General features: G+C 39.2%; 1 protein-coding gene across 1 annotated transcript; it reads right to left on the bottom strand.

The window, feature by feature from the left end:
* Window positions 1-10,372: 10,372 nt before the first annotated feature.
* On the bottom strand, window positions 10,373-23,652 carry KICS2 (KICSTOR subunit 2). The gene is made up of 3 exons (XM_019640541.1): window positions 23,340-23,652; window positions 18,183-18,468; window positions 10,373-12,370 (listed from the first exon to the last, which is right to left on the bottom strand). Exons 1-3 carry the CDS (start codon window positions 23,572-23,574, stop codon window positions 11,554-11,556), a joined length of 1,338 nt encoding a protein of 445 aa, XP_019496086.1. The 5' UTR covers window positions 23,575-23,652; the 3' UTR covers window positions 10,373-11,553.
* Window positions 23,653-23,862: the final 210 nt, after the last annotated feature.

The following is a 23,862-nucleotide window of genomic DNA, read 5'->3' on the forward strand; positions in this document are numbered from 1 at the left end:
AGATAAGTAGGGGTTCAAAGTATCTGCTGAATTATGTGGCAGGGTGCTACTGTGAAATCAGGATTTTATTCTTAGATCTGTTCTAAGCCTTTAGAAAATTTCAGTTTTTCTCTCCTAGGAAATAATTTAGTAATAGTAGTTTCCTGTGTAGCCACAATAGGAGAACAAATTCATTTGAAATGTATATATGAGAATAGAAACTGATGTATAGCTAACACCAAAAGAACAGATGTAATCCACAAAGAATGAGTAAAAAGTTTAAGACTATGCCTCATAGGGGAAAAAATTCAGTGACTACTAAAATGAACCTTTCCACACAGCTAGAACAAGGTTACCATCCAAGAGAAACCCTCTGACCCAATTTAAGGAATAACACAGGCAGAATGACTAATATTTAACAGACTGCATTCGGTCTCCTCAAAGCCATTTAGAACTGAAAAGCATTATATAGAAATGTTTATAACCATCACTGTTAATAATTAGTATTTTTCCTTTATATTCATCACTTGGATGTGAGAGAATAACTAACATTCCACAATTCATACAAGCACAGCAAGGTCGAGACAGAAGACCTGAGTTGAATTCTCAGAACATGCTGCTTCGTCACAAAGGTATAGTCTCTGCCAAATAAATAAGATTCAAAGCTTAGGAACCAACAACATATCAAAAAACACAATTTCTCCATTGCAAGGGAGAACAACCTATTGTGGGCATCTAGTTTGAAAATTAATTATCTAAATTTAAGATTTTCAAACTGGGGTCAAGAATTTGGATGGAAAAAAACAATACATCTTTATTTTTACTAACCTCTATTTGAAATTTAACATTTTCTTCCATTGTAGAGGTAGGTAATAAACTACTCTGATAATTAGGACTGATACTAGATTAATAAAGAACACATACTAACACAAATTTTTAAAGATTTTTATAACAGTGTTTCAATATAATTGGTTCCCTTGGTAATTCTGTGTACATAATTTTAACATTAAAAACATTCTGAGAAAAGTGTCTACCAGCTTCACAGATTCCATCATACAAAAACTGTTAAGAACCCCTAGAGCAGAAGGATTCTAGACAACAAAAACTCTGAGCAAAAACTAAAGGTGAGGAAATACAGGGCAGGGCAAGGATTCCATTTTGACTGAAAGGTGAGCAAACAATGGAAGAGGGGGAAAAAAGGCTGAACTTGATTATCAGAACTGAATATTTTTCAGCAGATTCTGGGAGCTACTTACTCTGGATTTTTCAAAAGGGGGACCAACGATCTGAGCAGGAGAAACCCAATCAAATCACGATTTTTAAATAATTGCCTGGTAAAGGTAAGAAAGATGGACTGGAATACAAAGAAACAGAAGAAGAGAGACTAAATTTCGAATCTAGGTTTGACTAACAAAGTGACAAGGAAAATGAAAGAAGGAGTTGAATACGAGAGCGCTCCAAAGAGTGAACACTGAGTATGACAGAAACAAGAATCAAAGATGACTCCAAGTTTGAAGTGAGGGTCCCGGGAACAGGAATCATGCCAAGAAAACATCAGGGCAGCCACGTGGAGCAAGGAAAGTGCTGAGTTGCTTACAGGATATCTAGGTGAACACATCCAGTATTGATCCGTGGCGTGGTACTAAGCTTCAAGAGTTGCTGCATCCCCTAAATAGCTTATTTGGACTTCAGCAAGAGCTTTCCCCAACGGAGATTTTTATCCTGGCAGCGCATGGGCCCACAGGGGTTTCCACGAACACTTGAAATTATCAAAGCAAATTTTGTTGGTGGTCGTGGACATTTTTCTGGGAGGAAGTACACACTTCAGTACAAACACAAAGAGCACAAGGCTCTCTTTCCCCCTCCAAAAATGTTAAGTCCTCTCAACTCATCCTTCTAAACACCCCAAGTAAGGTAAGCCCTCTTTGTCTGACAATTTTGGGATGGGACATGCGTCTCAGAACAAACCAGAAAATGCTCAGTAACAAAGCAGCAGCGTAATACAGTCATTTGTGAATGGTTGTGAGTCAGCGGGGGCTCACCGCATACTCACCAGATGAGGAAAAATTTTGGAATTTCTTGGTCAAAATTTAGTGCAGATGACAGCAGTTTCTGACTCATCTCTTGAACGAAATTTTGCCTGAATACCTGTCTCTACAAGAGTAGTCATTAAAGCCCCAAATTTTATCACTAAAAATGGTCATTTTTATAATAACTCCCACATTGCTCAGCTTTCTGCTGTCCAAAGAAGTCTGCCAGGACAGAAACGAAGCCACAGCCCAGGAGCTATATTTTGCTTTCGTATTGCCCTCTACTGGCTAATTTCAAGTCACTCCCATTCCCAGTCATTTTACTGCCAAATGAAAGATGTTGCGATTATGCTGCTTTTGATAGAGCCTCTCTAGGGAGTTCAGACTCCAAAGAGGTCCAACAAAAATTTAACAGAAAACTACCAGCTCCAAAAACAAAATAAACACTACCAAAATGTCAACAATGTCATTAGGAAACTATAGCACTGTCTATAGTGCATTTCTGATGCTCACTAAATATTTAACTCCAGATAATCAAGACAAAGGATGCTTTCAGTGTGATGTATATGAAGTGGTAACAAACAGAAGAGGCAGAGACATTAGGAAATTTAAAAGTTGTGCCCACAGAATGGAAGAGGGAAATAAAAGCCTTGAAAATAACATTATTATTATTCAAACTAATTACCTTTGCTAGGTAGTGTATAGAAAGTAGTTTTCACAGTAAGCTAATAAACGTAGTATATTTATTTGTCAAATATCCTTCACTAAAGCTAGAAAATAATAGAAGACTGATCACGTTTAGCCTTCCTTTCCATTATCACCTTCCTATGTAATCAATATTATATGGGTGATACACATAAGTCACCATCACCATCTGATGAGTCAGCAAGCCCTGATCAGATATATAGTTAGAGATCTTCGCTGATAATCAAAGGACCGGGTGCTGTTCCTTTCTTCCTATAACTTAAGGAACAGAGAGAGGAAGAAAGAAAATATTGTTCACACCAACATGTATAATAACTTAGATGTCAGCTGTCCTTTTCCCCTCCTTTGAAGTCCTTCCCCTCCCTCACCTCTCAAAAAAATCTACTCAGGAAGGTACTAAAGGTTTCATAGGGGAGAGAAGAGAAATTACACTGCAGCCTCTCAGCTAACCTCCTGAAAGACTCCCTTTAGGCGTTTTTCTCCTGCTTTGCCACGAGCTGTAAAAGGGTCTTTCAGGGCACACACAGCCTCTTGGCTCCTAGTACACCCTGCAAATCCCTTTTCTCCCCCCCTCCCCCACTCCCCCTTCAATTCTTCCTCCAGGGAAGCAAAAGGAAAACTCTGCAGGTAACAAGACCAGCTCTATTCCAAGTATCTTCTCAGAGTATTTCTTCCAAACATTTAATACTTTCCCCAAGAAAAATTTTATTATTGGGAGCTAAGTGGTCGACAATTTTTCAATATTGTTACCATTCTCACTTGGAGGGAGTTGAAGTTTGACAAATCCATACAATTTTTTTTGAAGCTACGTATCTCATTAAGCTGCTGTTGACCCCACTTTATTGGAAGTTAGTTCCCTGATGACACACAAGAAGCTTCTCTCCCTTTCCTCAGTAGCATCCATTCCTTTAAGAAGTGAGCAAGACTGTAGAGGCTCAATCTTGATAAAATGAGACATTATTGCTGCTGAAGATGGGTGCTGGTTTTAAAGCTAAAAATAACATTTAAAAAAATAATCACCTTCTCAAGCTTTCCAAGGACAACTGTACTTGCTATGCCAGATGGTTTCAAATATTATCTCAGAAACTGGCCTTGTCATTGAAAAGCATAGTTAAAACAAATTATGCAAATGAGTCTTTGTGTCTGCATTAGGGATTTATGGTGAGATTGTATGATTCCACGTCAGGTTTGCCATATACAATTTGGTGAAAAATTTAGCTGGCATGTCCAGACCTTGCTGAGGGGCATGTAAAACAAGGTCACGGGTATTTATTAATACCCATTTTAAGAAAACATCCCCCATCCTGCTTACCTGCAGGAATTCATTCCAGGGTCTTGACAAATTCCTCACTATTTGTGGAAATCAGGATGTCACCCCAGTTGTCTGATGTATCAGCCACAGTCTGTCTCCCCATCAATCCACACTCCCCAGGCACAGGCCACCAACCGCTCTGCTGCAAACCACCCCCTGCAATTCTTGGACTCAATCTTCCTCCAGCTACTGCTGCCCCCTCCTGTTCTGCTTCACCCAAGCAAAGGCAGACACCCTCCTTTTAATGATCTGAGGTCATTGCTCAGCCTAACTGCAACCTTTAGCAAAGACTTCTCTGAAAGTTCAGGAAAATCGAAGAGGGCATTGCAACACCAAGAATCCTCCAAGATGTACTGGATGTGGCCACTTGCAAGCCTCTTCTAATAGTGATCTTCAGACTGGGATTCTAGTATCTGGGGCTTGTGACTATTCCCCAGAGGAACAAGAATAGGGTCCATTTTAATGAAATCAATTTCAGGTCCTCAACTTCCATATGAACTCTTTCCCCAAATGAATCTCTGTGAAGGTGACTTTAGCAGGTTAAGCTACTTCTTTCTAGCTTCTCCTTTAATGCCTGTTCTGTCACATAAAAACAAACTCACTTCTCACCCAAAGTTTACATGGTATAGTAGGAGACAATTTTCCATGGATTTCTCATGTTTCTGCAGGTCTTGAGAGCGAGGCACTAAATGCGCTTCATTCTAGACTCTTTCTCAGGCATGTTTGTATCCTTGTAAGCATCCTGGGATCACAGTGTCTCTCTCTATCTGGAGCGAAGAGCAGCCATGTTTGCTGTTATGGGTTGAATTATGTCCCCTCCCCCGCAAAAAGATGTTGAAGTCCTAATCTCCAGTACCTCAGGCTATGACTTTATTTGGAAATAGGGTTGTTTCACATGTACTTAGTGAATATGACTGGTGTCCTTATGTGACAACAAAGACAGAGGCTGGAGTTATGCAGCTGTAAGCCAAGGAATCCCAAAAATTGCCAGCAAACCACCAGAAACTAGAAAAGAAAGATTCCTCTACAATTTTCAGAAGGAAACTGGCCCTGCCAACACCTTGATTTCATACTTCTAGCCTCCTTCTATTGTCCTGAGAGACAATAAATTTCTGTTGAGTTAAGCCACCCTATTTGTGGTAATTTGTTATGGCAGTTCTAGGAAACTTACTAACCAGAATAATAATATCTCCCATGAGCAAGTGGAAAGCATGCTTACTCACCATTATAAAACATTTGGGTTTCCCAAGATCAGAATTCCTCTCCTGAAATGCAACCTATTGTATGAACAGGCATCCATCTGGGCCCGTCCACATTGGCCACGAGGAAGTGGGGCTCAGGGAACCAATGCAAAAATAGTAATATTCTGAATACTGCTATTGCTGTAATAACTGTCTCATGTCTTCTGACAGCACCCATGTAATTGCGGCAGGCTAATAAAATCTCACACCCTTCACAGTTCTTAACATGAGGTATTACTACTGCAGGATATAAAAATGCCTGCCTGCCAAACAAAGAAACACTTATACAATCAATTTCTTTAACCAAGACACCGTAAACATTGAACCTGTTCATTTCATTGAAAACACTGTATTTCTAATAAAATGTTCAAGTAAAATTTCTAATATATTTATATATGCCATTTGGTCATTAAACACTTAGAGCCTTATGGAACAGAAAGAACATATAGTAATGTCTAATCACTATGCTGTACACCTGAAACTAAAATAACACTGAATGTCAACTGTAATTGGAAAAAAGCACACTCAAGTTCAAAAAAAAGAAAGAACATATACTATATAAAGTATATATTAGTATATTAATATATATACTAAGCAAAAAAATTTTATTAGGATAAATTCTATGGGAGAAGAATGGAGCTCAAGGTGAAAAAAGAGTGATAAATATTTGTTAAAAAGCTTATTTTTAAATATGGAAAATGGCTATCAAGTCTGTATTGTACCATGATTTCACTAGATATATTTTAAAAAACATTTTAATTTTAAATGTTAATATTTACAACACATGATAAAATGTATCTTTTGAAACTATTTAAATGATGATGATTTCAGACTAAAATAAAAATCCATCAAGGTATCATGGTTTTTCCAAAATTGGTAGGGAGGTATGCAAGTTAAACAAGTTTGTAGAGTATTCGTTGTCTTTCTTAGCTCCTGGCCTGCCCCGATGGTTGAAGCCAGCTCACTTCACTACCAGCACCAACCAAGCAGGTCCCATATTTGTCTTGGTTGACTGTTGTATCACCACCCTTAGTATAGTTGATATTTAATCATTGTTTAATGAATGAATGTTGAATAGAAGAAAGAGGTCATTCATGTCCTCTATCTGCTTCTGCTTTGGGGACTTCTCTAATACTGGCCTCGCCAGGAGTGACTGAGTCTAGGGGGGTCCTGCAGTGTCAAATTTTGTCACACCAAAGTAAAATGAGTCTAGACTTAGTCTAGAAGTTTGAGTCATCATAAATCTCAGATCAAATGAGGTACCAGATTTTCAGATTTCACTAGATTCTGGAATTCTGCAGTTTTTAAGTCCAGCAAAAGCAGAATTCACTCCCTACGGACGTCAGATAAAGTCCCAGTGACCATCTTCCTCTCCGAGGTCAATGTCAAGTGCCACCCTGCACATTTCTGTGATTGCCACTGCATGGCTAAGCAGTCCTCTTTCAGAATGCACCCCAACACAGGCACCTCCCATGACCCTCTTTGAGTTAAACCATCACTCAGAATGCTATTCCCAGGTTCTGACATTAGGTAGGGGGCTACAGAAAGGGGGACCCATTTGTATCTCTCCATTTTCTAGCATTGATATCTTACACATACCATATAGTTTTAAACTTAAAGTACCAGAAACAGACATTATCAAAACCAGATTGAAAAAATACATAGACAAGTCAAAATACTTCCATTCAATGAAGACTTATGGATTTACATGATATCAAGAGAAGTCCCCAGAAGCAGAAGTGGACATCAAGTCTATTTCTTCTGACTTATTTCCTCTGGAGAAGCAGCTTATTCAGGCAAAAGGCCATCAAATAATTGCATTGATAACAGGAAGCTGGTAGAAAAAGTAGAGGGAGGACTGATCGCTAAATTCTACCAACAGGGCTTTCTTGGAGAGTCACATGGCGTGTTTTTTCTTTCTCACTTATTTGAAGGAAAAACAACATCAAAAGTTACTGTAATGTTTTCATACAGGTGAATTGCAGCAAATAGACTAAGAATGATCTTTTACTTAGTAATAAAAAATTATAGTAAAAATACAACTAGCAAGATTTTAGTTCTGAGTAGCTTGTGCCAAATAACCCATTAAAGACATGCAGCACTGCGTGCTTGGCTGTAGTTGGCTAACGTCTCTGGTGCTTATTAAGTAGCTGCACTCGTTAGTGGTCACCCCTTAGTGTCAATGGTGAACTTTCCCCTCCATGTATTCCTCTCTCAGTGCCTGAACAAGATGAAGAAGTTGTAAAACCATCAACATGAATACTTTCAGAGGCTGCTTTCCAAAACTGGGTCAGAGACCACTGGGGTATGTCCTGGCTGGCTCTCTGAAGAATGGGAAAGAAGTGACTAAAGTGAAATTGGTAGGAAGATATTAGAAATTAAGGAAGGGAAGAAGGGAGAGGAAGGAGGAAGGGAGACAGGGAAAAAGTAGAAGAAAATAGTCAATAGTAATTAAGAGAAAAAATTAACCATGAGGAAGAAATAAGGGAAGTTCATAATATTTACATAAAAGTATCATGTGGCAAGGAGGAAAATGGCTTCTTTATTTCAAATTTAGGGTTAAATCAAGAGGCAGAAATCCTCATAAATACATCTACTTAAAAAAAAAAGAACTCCTTGGTGTTTCTGGAAGATGCTAAGGGAACTAACTCATTATTTTAAAAACTGGCATAAGAATCAAACATTTATCTAGCAACTCCTATATGAACTGTCTTCTAGGTAACTAAATAGAGGTGAAGTTTCTCCATTTCACCATTTGGATCCAGGTAACGCCAGAGGTTAGCTGCCTCGTAATAAAATACGCACTATTACTACTACAAAACTAAACTAAATCTGATCAGACCTCTTGATCTAACTCCAATATGAAGGGGGGAAAAAAGATAGATGTACATGTTAAAAGATGCTGGAGGATTCCATCAACAAAATCCTGACTGTAAAAGAACTACAGAAGAAATAAACTAAACATTTCAATCAAAAGACAGGGATTGCCCAATTGGAGAACACAGAATTGGTTATTGCTCTTTTAATCAGTCTTCTCTTTTTAGTTCTTATTATAGATGCTTTAAAAATAAAGATACAAGGGGCCGGCCAAGTGGCTCAATTGGTTAAGACCTTGCTCAAGAGTTTGAGCTCTGAGCTACAGCGGTTCGAGTCCCGGCCCGAGCTGAGCAGCCGCTGAGCTGCCAACAGGTGGCAGGATGGCTCAGCTAAAAAAAAAAAAAAAAACAATACAAATAGATGAAAAATGACATACCATGCAAACAGAAAGCATAAGAAAGCTGGAATGATCATAAAACTATCAGGCAAAAATGGACTTCAAAGCAAGGAGTCGTCATGGAGATAAAGCAGGAAACTTCATAATGATAAATGGATAATTTGTGAATGGTTAATACATGAGAAAGACAGAAACATTATAAATATATATCGGCCTAATAAAAGAATTTCAAAATACAAAAAATCCTACAGAAATAAAGGAAGAAATCCACAATCATAGTTGGAGATTTTAACACACCTCTCTAATAGAGCAGCCAGATGAAAAAAAAATCAGTTTGAATACAGAAGAACTGAAATGATGCTATCAACCAACTATAAAAATTTGAGAACAAGGAACGGCAAAGATTCTAAATTTAAAAGAGTGGGCAGGTTGGTTAGGCATTTACCTGCCTCCTCTTCTAAACTAGTTCTTCAAGTACTGTTCAAACTTAGTCACTAAGCACAGGTTTGCCACAAACCGGAAGTGAAAGATGAGAACAGAACAGGCATTGAGTTTAAGGAAACAGTGGTCCATCTTTTATTTATGCAGCTTTCAAACCCACGGTTTTCAAAGCCTTTTTAACATGCACGATCTCATTCCATTCTTACAATATTCTTTGAGAAAGAGTCCACATTTCCTTATCCCCATTTTACAGATAAGGAAGTCAGGTTCATAGGCTGACTTGCCAAAGAAACAAAACTGCATTTTTGCTGCTAGATCAAAGGGTGGACATAGTTTAAAGGTCATTGGAGTGATTCTACTGGGAATGCAGTGAAGTACCAACCATTTTCTTTCTTGAAAGTAAATTTTCTCCAATACGTCCAAATGTGCAAAGTGATTATATTGAATAAAGGATATTGGCTCCTCAGTAAAGAATTAGGCTTTATTTTCACATACTCCCTCAAAAGACATAGTTAGATACTAGGTTGGACCCAAGAGAGGACAAAGTGGTTAAGTGTTCACCCTGTGTCTAAACAGCATCCTAACATAAAACACTCTTTGATGGACTCATTGGCAGACTCTGTTCACCACATTCCCGGTTACCCATAAAAATTGATCAAGTTGTGGTTTAGAAACAAATTTCAAAATAAGCAGTCTGTGGAAAATATGCAGATTTACTCTTCCAATTAGCAAAACATAGACTTTACAGATCATTTCATTACTGAATTTAGAGGACAAATTTCAGAAGAAAATGATCTTGTTTCTTGGCTTGAACCAAAATGTTTAAAAATAAATATACAATTCAAATATGTTCTAGGTGAGAACTGGTTAAGCATTGTACATATGTTTTATTTACACTCTTCTCCATATTACACCGAAGCATAGCATTAAGGCTAATGGTGGTTTTATCTAGGAAAAAAAAATACATGCATACCAAGGATTATTTTTCAGCTTCTTAGCAAAACACAAAAGGGAGGAAAAATGATTTGACTTTTTAGTTCCAATTGTTTTCAATTTTTTATGTAAGGTCAAAGTTATACAATCTGTTCAGCTTTTTATAGAACCTGAGTGAATAAAATGGAGAGGTAAATCACTACTTTCTATTTAAAGCAAACTGGCTTTTTACAAATCATATGACTTTTATTTTTTTTTAAATGAAAAAGAAAGAAAACAATGTTCTCCCCAGAAAATAGGCCAGTGGGTTCTTCCACCCAGTAGTCCAGACTGTGGTGGGCAGGCCTTCTACTGGACTCGGAGGGGCACCGCTGGTCTGTGCCGGTGCCACCGGCTTGTCTGCTGTGGTCGCCCAGTAAAACAGTGGCTCTGTGCAATCATGAGAATCAGGACTGATCGGACTATTCCAGTGCACACAAGCTCTGTAGGAACTATCAAATATATAGGAGTAACTCAATTACTCTTTGTGGCTTATTTTTATTCCGAATCAGGAAGCTAGAAGGGAAGGTCTGCACAGCCCATTATGCCTTCCTCCCCATGAACACCTTCTGAAGGAAAATGGTAAGGCAGCATGGGTTAAGATGTATCACTACTTCTAAAAATATTTGCAGGAGATAGGCATGAATCTCAAGTTCAGATGCGCTTAAGTACTCAGTTGATGACTCAATTATGAAGATGTCTTATGAATGCACAATTGATTTTTAGCAAGTACAGGATTCCATTTTGATTTTATAAAAGTAGGCTAAGTCGCATGAATGTCTAAAAGTGGCTGAAAAACCAAGATTGCATGCTTTTTCAGCCTAAAAATAGCCATTGAGTAGGGCCAAACATGAACACGCATTTCAGCAGAAAGGTGATAAACAGAAAGCCAAGGAGGTAATACGCTGAAGAGTAAAGAAATCCCACATAATGGCTTATGCTGATTTTAAAACAGCGAAAAATCCAAACTTTATCGGGGTAAAAACAAATGTAGTGAGGTGTGTAGATCACCCCAAAAGAATCCATGGCTAGTAAAGTTGCCATAGGGTCTTCTGAACTGTTAAAACCTGATGTTATCCTACCACTCTGATTCACCTTCATTTTCAACAACTAATTTCTCACCATGACTCTAATTTTAGCATCAAAAATATTCATTTGTACTTCAGAATCATAAAACTAGTAACTTCATGTTCATCGGCTTATTGATGAGATAGAAAACATAAGTCTTTAATTCTATAAAGGCCATTTAATATCTTATCCCAATTACTCATCCAGGTAGGAGTGTAGGGGAAAGGGTGTGTGGAATTGCATTAGAACATAATATCTAGAATAACATAAAACATCTGGAAAGAAACATCAAAGGCCAATAAATATTCAGTCTACAAGAAGTACAGAATAAGAGAAAATACCGAGCGTACTTTTCTGTATCATGGAGATACACAGTAGCCATGATGACTTCCTAGATCACTCTTTGGATACTTAATTCAATTGGCCTTAATTGCATATAAAGTGTACGACACAATTAGGGGAGATTTGTCTTTAATTTAGCTCTGAAAGAAGCACGAATGGATGGAAACTCTAACCACAGACCACTGTAGATCATCAGAAAAATTAAGAACACAATTTCCTATCTTGACAATCCTTCACACAAATAGTCTGCTAACCTTTGGACCCAGGTTTCAGACTTGCAAAAACTTTGGGGTTCTTCAGGGCAAGTGAGAGCTCATTGAGGACGGAAATAAAGTGGGAGTCTCTTTCGGATTTCTTTGACTCAAAAATGACGACAATGGTAAAATGAGGTTCCGGGCGGGTTAGGAAGTAGGTGCTCTGAACTTTGTCATCATAGAAGTGAACGACTTTCTCCAAGCTGTTCAGGTCAGAAGCGCGGTCCGACATGATCATGATGACATTGGGCCAGTGCATGACAGGCCTGTCACTGGGCAGAGACACCACAGCTGGATACTGGTCCACACCCTTTGGGGCCTCTCTGTAGGAATGGGGGTGGTGGTAGCCGTGACCCTGAAAGCTTTCGGACCCTCGGTTGTCAAAGATTAAGGACACGTTGGCAGCGTCATATTTCCTAATGAAGCTGGAAATCTTTCCAAAAAGGTCTGGGTTGGCTTTTGCAGTCAGCGTTTTCATTTCTGAAGCAGTCGTTTGTCGGCTCAGTGCTTCATGAAAGTAAAAGCTAAATTTGGCAAGAAGCATGTTTTTGAGTTTCATCAGCCAAAGGTAAAGGTGCGGGGGCTGGACGGCCTTCTGAGACTGCCCTCCAAACAGATGTTTCTTGGTCTCCCGCTGCTTTTCAAAGATCTGGCCCCATGTCTGCAGCTTGCTGTGAGCGTTGTGCAAGTTCACCAGAGATGGGAGGAACTTCCACTCTGAGACCTGAGCCTGGGCCTTCAGGAGATGACTCAGGACATCGACTTCCAGCTGGAAACCGCTTTCCAAAGGACTGAGGATTGGGTGGTGAAATCTGAAGAGGGAAGGGAAATTCACAGAAATAAGTGGAAAGAGTACTCCACGTTTACATTTTCTGCCCTCAAAAAAAAAAAAATGTGGTCAGACAACTAATACTACGTTTGGGGGCAGGGGAAGGAAAACCAGAAGGATTCCATGTTGATTTATTTAAAAAGTCATTCTGACATAACATCACCATCTCAGAATTATGTCAGCATCATATTCTCCTGTGGATATAGTCTGATTTTTTGTTGTTGTTGTTAAAAGAGTAGTGGCTACCTTCTTTTCAAATACAGAGAAATTAAATTAACTATAATTCTTTCTTAACATATTTATTCTGGGAATTGGATTGGGTTGTCGGAAAAGTCATGACGCAGTTTTCCAACGAAAAACAGAAAATAATACATCATGACTTTTCTAACAACCCAATTTGACTAACATTATCATCAAAACAAAGCATCCTTTTTTCAGGTGTGGCCTAAAGAGGCGGAGGTAAAGAAAAGGTCACTGAAACATCTCTTGAGTGTATACATAACACACTAAACTCATTTAGTGTTTGCAGTCACTCCATAAGGTATTATTAAACCTGTTTTTCAGATGCGAGTACAGACTATACACCTATACCAGAAACTAGTATATAATCAATAAATGTTTATTAAAGGAATAGAACATTTACCAGAAAGCCCTTATTCAATCCTAGTTCCCAAAATCCTTTTATATTTAATCCCGGTTAAAAACAAATGGTAGCTAAATAAAAAATACCTAACACTTCAATCATTGTCCATTTATCTTAGGATAGAATCCAGAATCCTTAAAAAGGCTTATAAGGCCTTGAATAATCTGGTCCCTTATTAGCTTGAGCCACCTTCCCATTCTTCTCCAGACATTAAATAATTGGAAATGCATTGATATCACAAAGAAGGTTAAGATAGTAGTGTGATTTCATTTCTACTTGTTCTAGACAAAATATTTAAAGAATTTTCTGAACATAATCTATAGTTAGAAGTATACTTTTTATTGTGACTAAGTACACACACACATATATAAAAAAAACATTTTTATCTTACCCTTACTATGTACAAAGTACTTGAAATTTAATAATATATATATTTTAAATTGGATTACTACACACTAACTTCATGTTATGACTTGGGAATTGCTACCTGCTGTTTGTAAAACAGATTCTACTTTACCTGTAACAGTAATATTGAGGGGGAAAGGGACAGGATGTGGGAGTATCCACCCTTCCAGGCAGAAGGAAAAAAGGTCAAGTGCAAAGGCGCTGAGGCCCGTGAGAGCATGACTCTTTTCCATCAAAAACTTCTTTCTGATGCTTCAGGGCTCCTCTTCAGAGTCACTTCCTACGAAATGTCTTCTCTGTCTACCCCCAGACTAGATCAGGTTCCCCAGTTATACTCTCTAGTTTCTTAATACCTGTCTTCCTTTAGTACTTTAATCATATATAATTTATCAAACTGGGACATATGGTCACCTTCGCTTTGAGCTCCTCCTGAGGGGAAGTAAAACCTGCCTACCTCCTTCACTCCTTTATCTTGACAACACACGGCACATAGCAGAAACTCAGTAAATGTGGTAACTACGTTAAGATTTGAATCTTAGTTTCCACCTCATTGATTCTGCCTGTTGTTTATGATCTAAATGAAGTTCAGTCATAACGGAATAGAGTGGCTAAGGAGGCTCCTCTCTGTATGGACCACTTAGAGTTTTCTTGCTCAGTCTTTCCTGCTGAGAAAAACGGCTAGGCAGTTTTAGTGTCTGTCTGGCCTGGTGCTCTCTCCTTCTCAAGGAGCCTATATTGAGCCCTTATACTCTCCTATGAACCAAAGCATCTGCAAAGGTTGCAGGAATCATCTTAGCAAGTGACCCCATTTTAAAGGTGTGGGCAGGGCATTTACTGAGCACATCTTATGCCCAGGCAGCACAGGAGATGATTGACAGGCCTGAACCCGTGTAATTTAATTGCTTTCCTGTCTGTGAGACAGAGCTCACACAGCTCTGTTTTGGCCTCAGCTGAAGGGAAAAAAACCGATTATCAATTAAACGATTAGAAAAAAAAATTATCACAAGTATACCCAGAGTTTTAAAAAATATATTTTAACGCTAATTAAAGGACTTATGATTAAGAGAGCCCATACTAGTCGGATATTAGAAGATAGAAACTGATTATCATGTGATAAATAGGATACAGTTATTCACATGTCAATAACACACTGATTTTTTTTCTGTTGCTTGCCTTTTACCCTCAACATCCTTCAAGATAGGGAAGCTAAAACATGGGTGGAGCATCTAGTAATATACTTAAAGAATTACAAAGATAAAACAGATCTCAAATCCTCTAGCTCATGTGCTTAATTAACTAATTGCACTCTGCAAACATTACATGCTTTGGAATAAACATTAAGAAGTCTAACACACACACACACACACACACACACACACACACACACGTCTCAAAATCATTAAATTGTAAGAAATGTTCTTGCTCCCTTAAGGTGCATTAAGTATCACAAGATTCTATAGTCATGGATATCAGGAAAATTTACCATGGAAGTGTAAACACACTAGAGCTGTTAATAACAAAAAATGGTATGAGCTTGGAGAAAACTCTGCCACAAATAACAATACTCTACAATACTTTTCTGATTCCAGTTGGAAATGATCATTTATATCCAACATTCTCCTTGAAGGAACATGAATTCTCTACACAAACCTTCAGAAAGAATTCTGAACAAGCTCTCTCCCATAAACATGCTAAAAGTATTTAAATACTCAACATTTATTAGGATGAATGGGAATGTCGAAGCTATTTTTCATTCTTAAGCTAAAAATACATGTTAATGATACTCTGCCAAGACTTTGAGATTAGCATGATGAGGTACCATTTCCCCATTTCCACTCTGTTGTGAGCCTCATACCTGTTCACAGCTCACACCATAGGGGAGCTGTTCAATTGTTGTAATCCAAAAATATACACCTCAGCTATGGCAGCAAACTTGAACATGTCTGAATACAGAATAAATTGACAACTATTTGCAGAAAACATCTGTTCTTTAAAAAGAAAAAAAAAAAAAAGCCAGAGGGAGAGAACGTGAGAGCGCATGTGTGAACATATTCCCTTCCTTTACAAATCCCTATCGAGTTCCTCCAAAACAAGTCTGCAGGTCCCACGCATGTGAGAGGTCGGAAGCCCAATTAAAGCAAAATCTGTTGCAAAGCAATGTGAACGTATTAAATGCCACAGAGATGTACACTTAAAAGTGGTTAAACTGGTACATTTTGTTACATATATTTTACCACAGTAAATAAAAATAATTTAAAACAATTAACTAGTTTTTAGATACAAATATGTTGAAGATATAAGATGAATTAGTCAGAAGTTTGCCCTGCAGGACCTCCCATGTTAGAAGAAGTTGTTTATAATGGATATAAGTATAAGTAGAAAGTAATACATCGCTTATGAGGGGTACAAATAACAGTTTAAAAGGAGCAATTTTATTTGGTTGAAAGATTGTACAGGCCATAGAGGAGACAGGATTTGAATTGAGCCATAAAGTATAAAGAGCAGGAAGGATCAATTAAAAAAAAGAGAGAAGGTAGGATTCAGCCATGTGATGATGAGGGCTTAAATTTCTGGCCCCAATTCGTAACCACCCAATTCCACACCCTTTGCCATATGACTCTAGCTTCTCCCACCCGAAGAAGAGTGTATTTTCCCACCCCTGGACTATAGACTGGGCCAGTGACTTGCATTGGCCAATGGGATGTTAACAGGTCTGATGCAAGGAAAGGCTTAAAATGAGCTTGGCTGGGCTTGTTCTGCACCTTGGCCATGGCCACTGGGTAGCTGCTTCCCCTCTAGCCTTGGGCTTAGAATGAACATAAGTGGAGCAGACTAAGCCCAAAGCTCACAGCAAAAAGCCAAGCCCAGTGAGACCAGCAGTGTTAAAGAGAGCTACCCAGCTAAGCTTAGCCCGGGTCAATCAACTCCCAAAAGACCTACAAGCCCAAGCCCGGAAGAGTCAATTTTGGGGTGGTCTGTTATACAGGATGATTATGGCAACAGCTAACTGATATATGATAGAACAATGTGGCTGGTTTCAGAACATGCTACTCCAAAATATGGTACGTGCTACTGAGTCAGCTCTGACTCCTGGAGACCCCATGAATGAGTGATGTCCACAATGTCCTCTACTCAGCAGCCCTGCTCAGCTCCCATAGACTCAGAGTACCACAGAAGTCTGCGAAACTCACCTTTCCTCCTGTAACCACTCCCTTCACCATCCCATCCCACACACCAGTGCCACAAGTAATCAGTCTTAGACAAAGATAAGAACAGACACTCCCCTCTTCAAAAGCCTTTCGTGGTTTCCCACCATTTACCAAATAGTCATTTATTCATTCAACAAACACCTACTGAGCACCTACTATGTGCTAGGCTCTAAGGTGCTGAAGACATGGAAGCTATCACGGAGCTCACATTCTAGTTGTGAGAAAAGAAAAACCACCCTAAGCAAACACAATAATTTCAGATAGCAATAAGCAATGTGAAGAAAATAAATCAGGGGAACAGGATTGTGACTAAGGGAGTGATAGTTTGGGTAGGATAAGGGAAGAGGGCTTCTCTGACATTTGAACCAAGACTTAAATGATGAGTAAACAACTAGGATGAGAGAGTTTCAGGAAGAGAAAACAGCAGGCACCCAAACTCTGAGGCCTTTCAGTAGCTTGAAATCACCTCCTCATCACAAAGCATGTGCTCCCTTCTTTGCTGCCTTTGCTTTCAACACCACACCTGCCCTTAAAGGTCATCTCAGATTCCACCTCATCTGTGAAGTCTCTCTTAATCTCCTCCCTTTGTCCCCTTTGCCCAGTCCATTAATCAGATGAGTATTATCCTTCATTTGGGAGTATAATCAAATATATCTACATTTCTCTTTTAGCAACACATATAAACTCATATATCCAAAGGAGAGGTATCCTTCAAAGTAATCACTTTTCATTCATTCCATCATAAAACTATTGAGCACCTACTATGTGTAAGCCAGTATGCCAGGCTCGGGACCCCAAAATAAAACTGGGTCATTCACATCAATGATGTTCACAATGCTTCTTAAATTCTTTTGGTATTGCTTTTTGGGTCAGGCGGTGAGCAATACATTATAACTCGTCTCATTTCTTTATAAGTAGCAATTTCCTTCAAATAAAAGTTTTCCAGTCGATCGACATCTTTTTTTAAAAATTGACTACAAATAACTTTTTGACTATCACAAAAAGCCATAAGTATGCCTTCCTCAGAAGCATAGATGTGGGCCTCTACCATGAGGAAATTTAAAACAAAACCAAGATGAGGCCACAGGCACCGAAAGCAATCATACAGGAGTTTCCAACACATGTAAGTTACGGCTACATCTGAGGAATAAGTGGAAAACTCACCAAGGTGATTACTTTGAAAGGGACATTTATTCGAATAGTGGCTTGTTAAAAAGTCACATTATTTCATATACAATTCTCTTGTTGTATGAACTCTTTCATAAAATCAAAATCAAGTACAATACCATCTTTTAAGGATTATTTCATTATTGGTTTTTCGTTACTGCTTAGAGAAATATCCATCAGCATGGTGTTAATGAAACCCAGAGAAGGTGCCTAATATATACCTGTTAATTAATGTATACCAAAAGTAACACAGCTATTCTCCTTTATTACTTCATCATAGACTCTCCTAAGAGTGTGGGGAATACAGAGGGTCTGTGTGGGATCCACAGGCTGACGGAGTCTATCTTGCCCTCCCCTTCGCCTCCACTGACCTGGAGCTGTATTTCTTGAGGATGGTGTCCAGGAGGCCAACAAGCTCCTCAGCATTGATGAACTTCTGGGTGCTGAGGGTGTACATCTTCTCGTAGAAGTCTGCGATCTCCATCCGAGCCTGAACGAAGAAGCAGAGCTGCTCTGACAGGTGGGAAAGGAGTTCTTCTACGTGAGGAGCGGTCCCTCCCAGGGCACTGCGGCCAGTCACCACCTTCTTCAGCTCATTATGCAGGGAAGTATAGATAGTGCGGATGGAGTCCTTCCTGCTGAAGAAAGACTGGCCCCCTGGTAGGCGAATGACATAAGCACATGACAGGTAAGGAAGAGAAACAGAAGTACAAAACACCTCCCAGCATCCAAAAAGAGAGAATCTGAACCTGCTGAGCTCAGTGGGTTTTCATCTACTGGATTCTCTTGACTCCTATGATTGGGATTGAAGTATTTTGTGGTTGATGATTTCACTGGGGAATAAGTTAAACAAATGGCTGGTGCAACTCATTAGTTTAGCCATGGACCTGTGTTTGATTTCTTTAATCATGCACCAGTTCTCCCCTACCTCTCAGATTTATTTCAGAGGATAAATAAGCTAGATCTAAAAAGCCCTCCTTCCACAAAAATATATTTAAAACAAATGATAGCACCCAATTATGAAACACTGTTATTTCTGGTAAATCAGAAAATTTTATTTCTCCTTTAGAGTTGCATTTTCCTTTGAGTGTTATCTTTTAAACCATAAAATGGAAAACACACGCACATATCTCCCTTACACAAGAAGACAGACTTACTGGGATCCCAGGAGAAGGAGGAAATCTCAGTACTCTTGACAAGGGTGACACTACAGGTTATAACATAATAGGCAGCATATTGTGAATTATCAAGAGCAACAAGCAATTATAAATAACTGCTGCTGTAACTCAGGGTTCCAAAGGAAATCAGTCCAAAATAAAACCAAGTACATCCTTTCGAATAGTCAAAAAGGATCAAATAGCATAGGTATCATTTCCTTATTTCTGGATTAGTACATGATCAACTATATTTCTAATAATTATAGAACCAGTTTTATAGAGGTTTTCGCAAGCGATTCTGCACCCCACCAAAGGGTCAGAGGCAAGACATTAGGAAAATGAAAAGAAACTGTGCAGGTTTAAAACCGTAATTCTTAGGAATATATGAAAATCTCAGAGATTGGTGACAGTTTAAATTTTCTATCGATATATACAGAATGCTTTAATTAATTAAAGAATTTATTACTATTCTAAACATATCAATTAGGAGTGAAAATTATTTATCGAGGCATTTGTAAAATATACTCTTATGGAATGAAACATTTCATAACATTGTTTTTAGTTCATTGCCAGTTTATGTTTCAAGAAATGAATCTCATACCCCTTACAATACAGTGACACCTTGTTCCAGTTAACCCACCACTTTCCAGGTTTTACCACTGAAAGTCTCACTTCTTAGGAAACCCTCCTTCAGTTCCATGTCCTGGGAGCCCCCTCAGCCCTGAATAAACCTAGAAAGTTGGTCACCCTACTTACTACTGATTCCACAGGCTACTAATACTTCAAAACTGTTTTCTCCAATATACTGCTTAAACAGATTGACTGGCACATCACTTTTCCTACTAATAGCAGCAAAATCCATATGGTATGGGTGGATTGACCCTGACACCAACATCCCACACAGGACTGCATCCTGGAAGGTTTGTCTTCCTCCATGCCCATATTCAGTCTAGTTTTGCAGATGTTGCAAAGTGACAGTATGGAATAAACAGACCTCTGTGCCCAGGTCTAGGACAAAATATCTTAGGTTAGGAAGGTAGTAAGAGTACCATGTAAAATCTAAAAGCTCTGAAAGTCTGACAGACTTGGTTCCAAATCCCAGCTTCCAAATTTACAAGCTGTGTGATGTGCAAATGACTTAGCCACTTTGAACCTTATTATTTTAAACACAAAACTAGTAATAGAGCTGCTAAGGAGACAAAATAAAGTAAGATTTGGTAGGCAATGTATCTGGAGCAAAGCAAAGCATATATTCAATAACACTAATCTTTTTCTCTCCCACTTATAACTGATGTTAAGAAAATGCTCGCTCAATACTACATAATTGAGCTTCTGAAACTCTATGGTAAACTGGGAGCTTCAAGTACTGTAAAAAGAAGAGCTATCTATTTGACAGAGCTAGGTGACCTCAACTGTGTACTTACTTCCACTGTTAAACAGGTGGCCTTGGTGAAAATTTTAACTCTGGGTGAGAAAGGGATGCCTTCCTTTATCAGAATACCCTTAGCTGGCAGAGTGGGAAAGCCACATAAATACAAAGAATACCTTTAAAAGCTTATCAAGAAACATCAATCCCTACTATGTGAAAACAAGTAAAGTGACACTGTAAGGAAGGGAGAGACCACCAGTGCATTTCTTTACGGGGGTCTCTTTTCAAGGCTCTCAGGACTACAGTCCTATTTGTTGACTGCCCTGGTTAGGTATATCCCATGGAGACTGGCATTCCTTCATGTTGGGAAATGAAATCAGAGACACCAGACTTTGTCTTTTCAATTGTTTGAATTAACAAAATGTGATTATTTTGAATTATTACCAGAAGGTTCTATTTAGGAGTGCTTATTTGTCAAGATTTCAACAGTCTATCTCACAACATGACATTTCAAGTAATAAGTATATTAAAGGAGCATGAAAACAACTAACTGGGTATTTTATTCTACAACTTCTTGCTAAGGATCATTTTAAAACATCAGATCTCAAGTTAAGTCATTTTCTACCATACTAAATTCCAGCAATCAGAGGTTGAGGAAACTCTCCAGTAATGAAACAAAGGGGAGAAAAGTATGACTCTAAAATCCTCCCCAGGTATTGAGTCACTGATCCTTCCCCATACAGTAAAGGAAAGAGAAGGCTCCTAGTATTTCGTAAGTGAGCCAAGATGGGAACAGAAGGCTCTCTGTCAGGTCTGTCCTTTGTCTAAAGGACATCTATAATTAGGATTCACTGATAAGGTCTCCAATAAACATGTCACAAGAGGGAGGTTAAAAAGACTCACTTTTTTGAACCATGTTCTAAAAATTTTTAAATACACATAAACTTTTTGTATTGTTTTGTCAAGAAAGCTATATAAATATTCTAATTAGCAAAGTAGTTGAAGAACATGGGACTGTTTTAAGTGGCGACACAAAAGATTTTCCCCAAGTTTTTAAGAAAATGGAGTAATCACGAAGTCATATTGTAAGCATGTTGATATCATAAACATTCCAGTACTAAAAAACTCTAAGATATTCACAAAGTTAAAATTTAAAATCTGGAACCCACATTTATTATACATGTGCAGAAGTTAAGAGGCATTAAAGTTAAACATGCCATTTTCAAAACATTTACTCAGAAGTGACGTGTCACTTGGGAGCTTGAACAGAGCCTGGGCAGGTGGCACAGTGTAAAATGCTCCGGGGTCAATTTCAAGACAACCCTCAGGCTCCACCATTCGGCGTCCATGCAGAATCAATTACTTTACATAATAAGGCCTACTTCACAGAAACCAAGTCAGAGATAATGATGGTCCTACCCGTGTTCTTACACACAGGGCAGCCAGTTCAGTTTACCTAAAACCAAGCACATACAAGTTACAATAGATTTTTTTTTAATTGAGGTCTATAAATAGGCTTTAGGAAATCCAACTGAATCCTCTCAGATTATATGCAAAATTGTAGTACACATATATTTTTCTGGGGAGTAAGTCTACAGATTTACTCAAATTCTCATAAATAAGCTAAAAAAAAAAGGTAAGAATCAAGGCACTGGGGTCAATCACCACTGTTCATGAGGTGGGGGAAACTAAAAACAACTAAAACTACCAGAAAATTTCCCACCTTCAACTTTACAGTCAGAATCCTCCCCATTTGCATATACATATATGCAAGTTATAATATATATATACAAATTTTTTATACATCATTTGGATAGAAACACAATCTGACAGTTCAAATTTTCTTTGAACTATTCGTACACAACTTGCCAATCTGTAGAAAGGGGAATAACAACACTGCAACAGTAATTGCAAACTTGTGAGAAGTGCCACTGTAAAAAGGGGAGGAAAAATACACAAGGTGAAACTATCTGACCAGTTTTTGCCAATAAGTTAACATAGTAAATAACAACGTATTATTTGAATCCTAAAACATACTCTCAGAAAGCCTTGCCCCTTGAGTGTTTACTGACAGCAACATGTACATACATGGTCACCTTCAGGCAACTTGGGGGTGGGGGTGGGGAATCAAAATGGAATCTACATTCAACTTAACATTTCTACTCCGTATTGTATATATGTGCCCTTCTTTCATACCAGATCTTGTGCCTCTGATAACTAAAGTGTCTAAAAGAGGCCAAAGTACTAAAACAACTCTAAAAACTCTGAGATTCATATTTATTGTTGGTAATTGTAAGTAGTTTTATACCTTGTTGCATAGCCCCTGGCTTTCACATATATTATTTCCTTCTGATCTACCTATACTAATTGTTTCTACTAGTGAAAATCAGTCCAATCTACTCTTGCATCTTATTTTCAGAGGCCAGTTTTATCACGGGATGGTAAGAGTGTTTACCATTTCCCCCCCTAAGTCCCCTCTTGCTAATATTAGGCTTATTTTTTGCCTTTCCTGTCCAGTATTCATTTATTTCATCATTCATTAAATATTTATTGAGAGCTTGCGAAGGGGGTAGGACTCCATCTGTAATTCTCTGGGGCCTTAACCTTTAAGAAGCCCGACAATAGTGTTCATTAACTCTAACTAGGTTGCATTGCCAAGTTTTGCTTCTCTGTCCGCTGTGTCACTGGTTAGAAGAGCGAAGACATAGAGTTTGCTTTACTTCTCATTTAATGGCATCAATCCATGCACTGGGCAAAAGGGATATATTCATCTGTTTGGGGCACAGCCTTGCAAAGAGCATCCACCCCATCCGCCAATCTATCTGCAGCTGAGGCCGGTGGGCGGGGCTTGTGGAAGCCGAGAGAAGGAAGGGAACGATGGGAGGGCCGAGTTCAGCTTGTAGCTAGGAATGACAGAAACAAGAAACCCAAGCCACGGCCGATCGGGGAATACACCCCCTTTCCTTCCTCCTCAAGGGGCACGGGGGGCGGGGCGGAGGTACCTAGTTTTTGCCCCAGGTAGGTGAGGCTGTGATAGACCTTCTCGGCCGCGGCCAGGTGGGCCAAGGCCGCCAGCAGCGACAGCCAGCTGCCCCCCGCGCTCTTGTTGGCCTCTCGTTCCTTCTCCACATTGTCCTTGGCCTTGTCGTAAGAGAAGATACCCAGGTGAGAGAAGAACGTCTCCAGCACCGCCTGTTCCACCGGGACCGGGGCGGCCAGCGGGATAGACTCCCCCATGCGAGCTGCGCTCCAGCTCCACCCACGTGGCTCTCCTCTCCCTCGCACTTCCGGGTTCTCAGGGAACGTGCGTACAAGCGTGCGTGCGCGTGACCGCCTCAAGCGGCGGGCTGGTGAGCGCGCTGCCGCCTGGACCGCGCCTGGGTCTTAGGACGCGAGTCAGAGCCAAGGAAGGAGGGTAGTGGCAGCTCCTCAGCTCCTGAGCAGCTTCGGCGCTTCGGCTCTCGTAGCTCAGACTATTCGGACCCCCAGGGCAGAATGCGAGGCGGCCAACTCGCTGCTCTGTGG

This window comes from Hipposideros armiger, unplaced genomic scaffold, assembly GCF_001890085.2.
Source record: "Hipposideros armiger isolate ML-2016 unplaced genomic scaffold, ASM189008v1 scaffold_51, whole genome shotgun sequence".
Lineage (NCBI taxonomy): Eukaryota > Metazoa > Chordata > Mammalia > Chiroptera > Hipposideridae > Hipposideros > Hipposideros armiger.

Coding starts and splice junctions, on each gene's coding strand:
- KICS2 (XM_019640541.1), bottom strand. CDS start 23,574: ATGGGGGAGTCTATCCCGCTGGCCGCCCCGGTCCCGGTGGAACAGGCG. Junction 18,469..23,339: donor CTACCTGGGGCAAAAACTAG/GTACCTCCGCCC, acceptor TTCGCCTACCAG/GGGGCCAGTCTTTCTTCAGC. Junction 12,371..18,182: donor CTCAAGAAATACAGCTCCAG/GTCAGTGGAGGC, acceptor TTCCCTCTTCAG/ATTTCACCACCCAATCCTCA.